The following is a 9,942-nucleotide window of genomic DNA, read 5'->3' as shown; positions in this document are numbered from 1 at the left end:
ATTCTGAACTTATCATTTTATTCAATTTTCATAATAAGCAATACTGGTCTTGAATTATTTTCTACTTTTTTTGAAGAAATTGTGGTACTCCTGTGGTATGTGAACCAATATGGCGGACACCGGAATGTAGATAGACCAGGTTAGGCTATAATTTCAGGTCCAAATACTACGGGTGTCATTTGGATAGTCCCCGAACTCGTAATAGAACTAAAAAGAGGACAATTGGAATAAAATGATGGCCTAACCCCAACCAGGTACACGTACTATATTCCGGTGTCCGCCATCTTGGTTCGCATAATACGCCCCATACGGGAGCGCCTAAATTGTTAAGTACAAAGGTGATTTGTACCAGAAATGTCAGTTAGCGGTCAAAATAAACCTTAATCGTTAACCATCTAAGGGTAACTATCCCCAGCCCTACTCATGTCAGTACTTTTTGGTCACATTTGATAGCAAATTAGAAATAAATTTTACAAATTTAAAAATAGGTGTTGTTTCTTTGTAGCAGTGTTATCATGATTGCAAATGAAGATGATCGCAAAACGACTAGACAACTACTAACTCTTCCCTGCCCACAACGATTTAAAGACAAATGGCACATGACAACAAATTATGATTTGAAAATACAGCAGTAGAATAATATATTATAGTAATGCCAGTGATATAATTAGTTGAATAATTATAAATATTTCTCTCTGGTGCTTCATGCATGAGTCTTTCGTAAAGAACAAAAACAGAAAACTCTGTCGAACCTTAGAGGAGGCACTGAAGAAGATTTACTACCGAATATTGAAATATTGTGTCCTAAAAGTAAATACATACAACAAAAAATATCAGTAATCGAATATGTAGAAATAGTTAGTTCTTACCAGCTGTGCATATTTAAGTATGAATTGAAGTACTCGCCAATACACTGGAAACCGAGAAAAGCAAATTTGTTAATAAACGACCCATAATATCATGAAATAATCGACTCCAATGGCAAATGATGAATTAGATACAAATCAAAATCATTCTTGCTGTGATATGCAAATCTGAATAAGTTGAAGTACGTGCAATTCTTTGGATTACGAACACACTTGAATTTAATAAACAGCATAAAACAAGATGTGTGAACTTCAGAAAGTCATGTGGGTATATTTGGACACTATAGATACAAAATTGTCACCTCACAAAGATTCATCTAATAAATGGACCATACTAGTGTTAATCATAGGGAAGTGGCGATGTTCATTTTCACAGAGAAGAAAGTAAACTATATATTGATATATGGAGACATACACTTGTAAAAAAGAATTTATAAAGAACAATTAAGATATACTCATATGTCCAAATAGTCGATATTCCGATTCACACTTGAAGAAGACATAAAATCGCAGACAGTGGAGTGCTGTCGAAGAATACTAGTTATATCAAATTAGTCATAATATAAGGACAGTGGACTTGACTCGGACAACATGACATGACATTTTTTTTTTGCATAGAAATAATAAGTTTCATTGATTTCAGGAAATAATTCTTTCAACCTTCTTTTAAAGACTTGTTATCATATGACATCATAATTCCTTCTAAATGAAAATCAAGTACACTGAGAAAAATGAAGATAAATTAAATGATAGTAATAGAATTAGGAAAATAACACGAAAAAACGAACACTGTGCTTGAATACGGAATGACGGATTAATCAAAGGAAAATTGTTATCAGAAGAAAATAAATGCCGGTATGTGAAACCAAGTACAATTAACAATAGAAAGCGAAAAACTGGACCTACACATGTTCTAGAGTCCCTTAGGTTTCCATATTATGTTGTACAGCTCCAAAATTATGAAAAGTTCTAAAAGGATAGAGTCAGGAATAGAAATGTAAAACGTATTTGAGATAAGTCAGCAAACAAAATTACAATTTCATATCATTTGATGTGGTTTATAATGACTATACTTATAACATATTAAACTACTTATAATAGGTATGAAAATATAAATTGGTACAAATCCCTTAAATATGGACTATATTGAGTAAATATTGGAAAATCTTGAATACCTACAATGGAAATTATGAAGAACTACAAGAGTTGTCCATTTCATTTATGGTCAAATATAAGCATACCAAAGCTTTAATTCAAGGTGGGGAAACTAATCCATTACAATTACCAATATTCTTGTGAATTTGCTAAATGGAGCTGGAAGAAATAATCGATAAATTGCTGAACCTTATGCTCATTCCGAGCAGTTTAGAATAAATCTTTATTTTTTTAAACCATTCCCTTAAAAGTTAGGAATGTAAAAATTGGCATAAATTTTTCACACGGTGACCCAAAAACAAAACCTGGATCATTTTATAGAGAGAATATAACTTTTGCGCAAGAATCCTAGATTACTGGAACTTTTGGGCATAAATATACACATGCAGAAGTTCAAGTGTTAATTGCATGTTCTTCATTTTCGCGGAAGTTTTTAAAAAATTTATGGCTCTGTCATTTGGGGGTCACCCACTACTATATATAATAGTATTTATTTGAAGATGAAAAATTTAACCCATTTGCTGAAAGCAAAACAAATAACAAATAATTTTAAATATAATTTCACAAATGACCATAGTTATTTCATATTTGACAAACACATTCTAGCAAGTAATATAATTGCGCATACTGCAGTGCATTTCTTCTGTTTGGTGAGCAGCGTTTACAAAAAACTTGGAATAAACGGCCATCTACTGCAAAGTATCATGCATAAATTAAACTGCAATTCCCTAATACAAAGAACACAAATTGAAGAAAAGCTAACAACAACAATAATCAATAAATGAAGAATTAGAACAGATAGGAAAAACAAAACTTAGAAGTTAGTGGTGGTTTAGTACAGCAATGATGGATTGTGAGATTTGAATGTTAAGAAAAAAATTACACCTGACGTATAAAGGAGAGGTTTTCAAACGATAACACCATTAGTTTTTGACTAAATCATCTATGTTGGATGGATAATAAGTTGTCTGAAGAACAGTTGTTTGATTATGAGATATGTCAGAAGAGGTTTAATTGGAACAGTGAAATATAGGAATCAATAAGTGCATAATTATAACTTGGGAGTGCCTATTTAATTAGACTCTATGGAAAGATGTCAGATAAATTTCCATTTTTACAGGGGTCATGTAAATTTCATGACATTTCCCTGAACCAAAATAAGAATATATGAAAAGTATTTACCACTGAATACAATACGGTTACTATTTTATTGGAAGTTGTTTTCACAATTTACGGCTTCATTATTATAGGCCATATTATTATTATATTGATATAAATGAATAAATATAGCAAGTACTTCTTACAATTGCATTTCACTTGAACTGCCTTAAACTCCACAGCTCGGGTGGTTTTATCATTCTCCCCCCTCTCTCGATGAGGAGTTGGAAACAAACTAATTGGAGAAAATTTTTCAAAATGTCACAATACCATACAAATTGCATACAATTAAATTTTGAAAATACAATAAACAATACCAAACAATAAAAAGAATTGAAGATGATTTGTGAGAATACTATGATCAGAACACATTAAAGATTACTTCATACAAGATAGAACACTCTCATCCGGTCACAAAAAAACAAATTACTTTGGACTAAATACAATGGTGGCGATGACATACCACGTATATAAGATAGTACCGCATACTAATTTAGATATAGCAGTCTTCTTGGAACCCTTACATGCATATTTCATAAGTACATAAAATTGCAAAAATGAGTGGAATGTGCAATACGAACCGAAAAAGAAATCAACAACCAATCAAAAGGGTCTATGACATTGGTGGACATAATTTCAAGACAAAAGTACAAACTGATTTGCTTTTATAATACTCTACTTGTATCGAAAATTAAGTACTTCATTGTATACTATCACACCAACTATGGGTTAGTGATGAATAGCATAAACAAGGTGAAATCTAAAAGAAAACAAGCTTGGCAAAGAATTAACTTGAACATAAGATTGGTTTAATCCAAAGCTGAAATGATTGTAGTACGATAAGTCTATAAGCAAATAAATTGGAAGTTGGAACTAGCAATAACTAGCAATTTCAGTAAATTTAAATGAATGCGTTGAATTATTCTTCAGTTGTGAGTGATATTATCATTTTATTTCTTGAATTGTTCGAAGTTCCTGGAATTAATAAAACAAAAAAGGATAATATTACAAAATTTGAATGAAAAATGAATCAAAAACAAGGGTATTCCCCTCTTGAATCACAGCAAAAACCATCTATTGCCAGCATGTTGCAAAAATTTTTACCCCTTACCTCTGCCTGCTTTTTAGTCTATTATTAATATAAATAATAATATGAACAACAAACATAAATAAAAGTCCTGATAACCAACTTTCTACACATCAAAAAACTTGGTAATGCTGCTAATGTTACGTATTATAGTTATAATGAAGTGAAAATCATTTACTAAAACGTCAATTGTAAGGTATGTGCCACAGATGAATTGTGTGTCACACTCCATCAATGGCCCATGCTTGATTGTGTCATACAAACCTTTCTTTCATTCTTTCCGTCGTGGTGAAAATTTGTTTTTGAATCTCACATAATTGTCTTTGTATAAGATCATATTGTTTGCTTTTCGGATCCAACATCATTAACTTTTGTTGATAATCCCGACTTGTTCTACGAAGTTCTTCAACGTAATTGTATTTTTCCTCGTCCTCTTTCTAGTTTTTGAAATTGTAAAAATTTTGTCAATTTCATTTTTATACAATATATAAGGAGCTATTCATTATTTAGAGGGATAGAAATCTCCCTAGCTCGGCTTTGCCAACCCAATTCATTACACCCTTGGTGAGGTGGAGGCATGGAACTGAAGAATTCCTTGTGGATTCCATTAACAACATCAAACATTTTTAAGTGTCCTTAGGTCGTAAATTTTGTTATCTATTCACTAATTTCAAAAAAAAAAAACTTAAGAAAAATGGTGGGTTTTGTACCCAAGTTCGAACCAGGAACCCTAACTAGCCTTAGGATAAACACAACACTGCAAAGTAACCTCCAAAAAAAGAGAACCCAGGTCATTAGGAACATATTCTAGAAAGATAATACATGTTGTGCAAAGCGTCCTAGATTACTGAAACTTCAGTGTACAATCATACACAATCAGAAGTTCAAGTGTCAAATAAAGTTAAATTATTAATTTATGGGTTCTGTTTTATATGGTCACCCTGTACAAAACTGAAGTCAAATTTTAAGACACAAAAACAAAGTTATCAAATCCTGAACAATACGAAATACATAATCCAGTACTGAGCACAGCATTCAATCATTCAAATAGCAATCTGCAAATCCGATTTGGTTATTTTCAATTAAGCAACTGAGCTGGTTGCAGCTAAACCAACAATATCCTTCAAAAATAAACATATTATATAATCAATTACCTTCAAGTTAAGAATATCAATGTGAACTAATAAAGAAGCAAGTTCAATTTCTTCACTGTAGAGATTTTTCAATGGAACTGATCGAAAACCTGAATGTAAAAAGCTTTTTAAAAGAGAGTACAAAGTAGACATTATTCGGACCTCCTGAAGTATGCGCACCAAAATGGCGCACAACCTGAACTTCTACCCTGGGTGAGTTGGTGTGGGATTTGAACCGTAGATTTTGGCATCTGATGCCAACATAAATGAGTCCAACGCCTTAATCACTAAGCCACTGATTGATCTAGTTTAGAATAAGGAAATGGGTAATGCTGTTACCTGGTTTAATACAAGGTACTGGAACTGTGGACTGAGCAAGAAAATTGGGTTCTCCAAACATATCTTGATCATATACAGTGAATTTCATGAAAGCAAGAGGAGGATTAAGAATTGTAAACTCATAGGATTCTTTGAAGATTGGATTCAGACCATTGTCATCTGCAAATAATATGAAATGTTCAATTAGGCGATGATAGCCTGGGAATGGTTGAAATGACTATAAACATGAAAAACCATGTTATTATCTATGCAAGAAATCCTTATGACGGAACCACTAATTTACAACAAAAACAACTTTCAAAACTATACTAACATAGAATATATACATCCTAAAATCCTTTTGTTACACCTACAAGCATTGTGTTTCAAATAATATGTTAAAGTATAAGGTATTTTGCGTTGAAGTAGCTCCTGAAAAATCAACTTGAATGTAACAAAATATTCTCATATTTTAGGAATAAATTGTTTGAGCAAGAGACTTTTCTGAAAGCCAATATATCAAATTCACCGTAACTCGAGTGTGAGATAATAAACAATTATCAAAGTAATAGTCTTCCTAACACCTGTTCGCCCATCATGCTAAGTGTTTGGAACACACTCACCATCACATTTCTGATTACTGTGTGTGGGTTTGTGGGTTTAAATCATGATGGGGAAAATTATGTGCGACACAACTGCTGTACATCTCGTCGCCGTAGGGTGGGTCATGCAACTACTGGTCAGTTACCGCTTCCTCCACCCTCAACCCCTTGCATTTGAATAAAATAACTGGTCAACTATTCCCATACCTGACATGGATAAGTAACCGGACAATTCGCCACATGGTTAAGTCACCTTACCAGATTTCCTCTCCCTAAGATTAATATGACAGATTCTTTCTTATCAAAACATATTTGCACAATGAATCCAATCTCTCCAAAATGAATGAATTTGTAGCGTTCCCCCTTCTACTGACAATTACGATATAAAAATATGAATACTTAGTGATGCTGGCATGTTGAGAGGACCTTAAACGAAGTCATGACCCAGTTGGTTTTAAATAACTGCTTAACCAAGATAGCTTGAACTTACCTTTCTTTGGTGTTTTAACCTTCTGATTGTCAAAATCGCATCCAATAATTTCAATCTCAACAAATGGACAAGCAAGTCCTCGGCCAGATTTTGGCAAATGCCTTGCACCAATAATCTATAGAAAACAAAAATTTGGAAAATGTCTAAATTAGTCCATCATGAGATAAATTCAAGTGTCTCACGAATATATATATCCCTTTTTCTAAAAAATTACTTCTTTTCTGCCCAAGTTTAGAACTTGTCAAATCTGTCAAAACAGAGCTTGAGAGACAAGTAGGATTAGCTATATCGGTCATTCAGCAACGTTATGATGATTTATGTGAACAAGAAAGCTAACATAACACATTCAATATGAATATATTGAAAAACTTTTCCTTGTCACAACTCACAACCAAACGATAGTAAGATTAAATTTTCTGTCCAATGTGTCACGATTTGTATTACGGTAGTAAGTGTCCGGAAAGCACCGTCCTAAATAATGCAACATTACAAACAATATCTTATATGGTTAGTAGTTGTTCAACGAAACAAGTATTTTTTCAAAGATATTTGCTCAAAGCAAAGAAAGTTCAAAAGAACACAGTCCTTTTATAGTATCTTCAAAATAAACTAACAAGTTCTTAATTAAGATAAAGACTTACTTGAAGATAAATTCTTAAATGATCAGCGAAAGTTGATGTATTTTTCAGAAAAGGATTGAAATCTTTCTCTAGAAAATAATTTGGCTTCGGTACAAAACCACATCTACCATTCTGTTCAAATCTGGCTTCATTCAATTGCATTGCTCTGTCTGTAATAAGAAATTTTATTGCATTTATGACAATGTAAGATATGAAAAGTTCACCAATCAACAGAAAAGACAAATTCAACTTACTATTAGACAGAAAGCTTTATAAGCTTTTAGAAATTTAAAATAGTACATGTGACCCCACCAAAATAACAGAACTAAATTGGAACATTTTCTGGAGCAGGCACCAATTTTGAACAATGCGTTTTAGAATACCAAAACCTTTTGGCTAGAATTGTACTCAAACAGAGTATTAAATAAATTTGAGTATTGAATAAATTGTTTTCATTTTTGGTACAATTGGTAAATCTATGCTTTATAAAAATTTAATTTTAATCTTTTTATCATGAAAATTTGCCCTTTTTCCTTGAAATTATAATTTACAATTTGAATTTTTAAAAAATTTGCCACAGATCATGTTTTACAGTACTTTTGACACATACCACAAGTCTGAAAGTTGAGCGCCACAAGCTGAGATCCACAATTCCATAAAGGAATTGGATTGTAGTTTGATGAATCCACTCTTGTTCCTTTCGGATAAACTCTGGAAAACTGTTTGTTGTTGTATGAAATAAACATTGCGGCCTTTTCTTTGCAGGAAAACCCTGTAGCCCTCTGTTCAGGAAAAGACGACATCTCCGAGGAAGAACAGGTAACTGTTGAAATAGAATGGTAAATGTAACTAAAATGCCAGTATTCGAAGATCAGGCGGCGCTAATCACAGTAAATGATGTCCTTTTTCTACTACGCTTATTTCACACCATTTGTGCTCTGACCAAAGCACTGTGCAAGTATCCATTGATACGTAAGGAGATAATAATTTTGGAAGGACCAGAATCCTTCCAGTTTGGAATTGCATACCCAATTTAGTACACCCAGGTTGAGGTGGTGGGCATGGAATTTGAACTTGAGATGTGTAAACTGCGATGATCAGTCAGTTAAAAGTTGGTATATTTCAAATATATGATAGCTGACATTCATTAACAGATTTTAGCCAGAACAGAAAATTTAGGAATCATTTTCTGGGCAAAAATTTAATAAAATTCAAATTAACATTACTTTTATAGGGACAAAAATTCAAATTATTATTCCATTTTGTATACATCGTAAGCCACTGTATGGTGGATTTAAAATATTCCAAATAGAAATAAACTGATAAAAGTGAAATCAAAGAATAGTATAAGAATTTCATATAATTCGGAGGGAGAGGACGATGATGTTGCTTATTTTGCGAACCACATCCGGTTACTAGTTCACGTCGAGTATGGAAATAGTCAGCCAGTTGTTTGGGATGCACGTACTTGGTGGTGGTGGAAGCTGTAAATGACCAACAGTTACGTGCACCCCCTATGGCGACGAAGAGTACAGCAATGCTCCCGCATATATATATATATATATATATATATACCACAGGATCCACCCACGAAAAAACGTGGGTAATCAAAGGTGCGACGACAAGCATTATTACTTTCGCTATGCATGATGCACCAACCCCCCTCAAACAAACGAGCACAAACCTCTGTTTTTATTTTCGTTGAATTGAACAGGTTGGCAATAAACAATCAAATCAGATAATTCAACTGCAATTTGTTTGATCTTTTCTGAATCCTTTTTCATTTTGGCCTAAAAATTAAAATATAAATTTTCCACAATTTTTACGTTTCAAGATCACATGCCTAATAAATATAATACATGTCTTAAAATTATTTTATTCAAATTAACAATTTCTGTATTACTCGAAATATTTCATATTTTTGTACAGTATATGGTAACACAGGGTGTTCATAAAATCACGCTACAATTTCACTTTTGACATGATGTCAGTTCTCAATATATTTTAACCAGGTTCGATTTATTTTTACGGTGTCTTTCATATAAAGTATATTATTTTATCAATGCAAACAGTAATTTTGATAACCTAAATTTCTTAGTTTGCAACATATTAGAATTAAAACCTAACAATTCAAATGCCTTCTTTATATTTTTTGACATTATTAACTGCACCATCATTGGAAGTTTGAAAAAAAAAATAAAAATATAAAAAAAAATAGATTTGATTGTTGTATGTATTTTTTAAGTTTGATTCCATTATAAAATTATACAATATGCTTAAAAGTACAAGTGGGGACAAGAAACTTATACAAACATTGACCAAATGTATTTGCCTCATATAAGTTTATTTGAAAGAAATACAATTCGAAATATAGCAACTAATATATTCTAATGTAACACCAGCCAAGTATGGGATAGTGACGGAAAAGTATGAAAATCATATATGGCCTATACATATTAAATAGCAGCTCCTTGAATACCAAATACAAACAATATAAATTCATAAAATGGAAT

At 32.2% G+C, this 9,942-nt stretch overlaps 1 protein-coding gene across 1 annotated transcript in view; it reads right to left on the bottom strand.

The window, feature by feature from the left end:
• Positions 1-595: 595 nt before the first annotated feature.
• Positions 596-9,942, bottom strand: part of LOC120340574 (1-phosphatidylinositol 4,5-bisphosphate phosphodiesterase gamma-1-like) — a 29,473-nt gene continuing 20,126 nt past the window's right edge. Inside the window, exons 25-32 of the mRNA XM_039408868.2 lie at positions 9,114-9,219; positions 8,040-8,252; positions 7,451-7,599; positions 6,810-6,924; positions 5,739-5,897; positions 5,421-5,509; positions 4,531-4,703; positions 596-4,154 (exon numbers count right to left, since the gene is read on the bottom strand). Coding sequence (XP_039264802.2) covers positions 4,130-4,154; positions 4,531-4,703; positions 5,421-5,509; positions 5,739-5,897; positions 6,810-6,924; positions 7,451-7,599; positions 8,040-8,252; positions 9,114-9,219 — 1,029 coding nt within the window. The 3' untranslated portion in view covers positions 596-4,129. The remainder of the gene's footprint in view (positions 4,155-4,530; positions 4,704-5,420; positions 5,510-5,738; positions 5,898-6,809; positions 6,925-7,450; positions 7,600-8,039; positions 8,253-9,113; positions 9,220-9,942) is intronic.

This window comes from Styela clava, chromosome 14 (genome assembly GCF_964204865.1).
Source record: "Styela clava chromosome 14, kaStyClav1.hap1.2, whole genome shotgun sequence".
NCBI lineage: Eukaryota > Metazoa > Chordata > Ascidiacea > Stolidobranchia > Styelidae > Styela > Styela clava.
The sequence above is the reverse complement of the archived record's forward strand: the minus strand, read 5'-3'. Positions and strand labels throughout refer to the sequence as shown.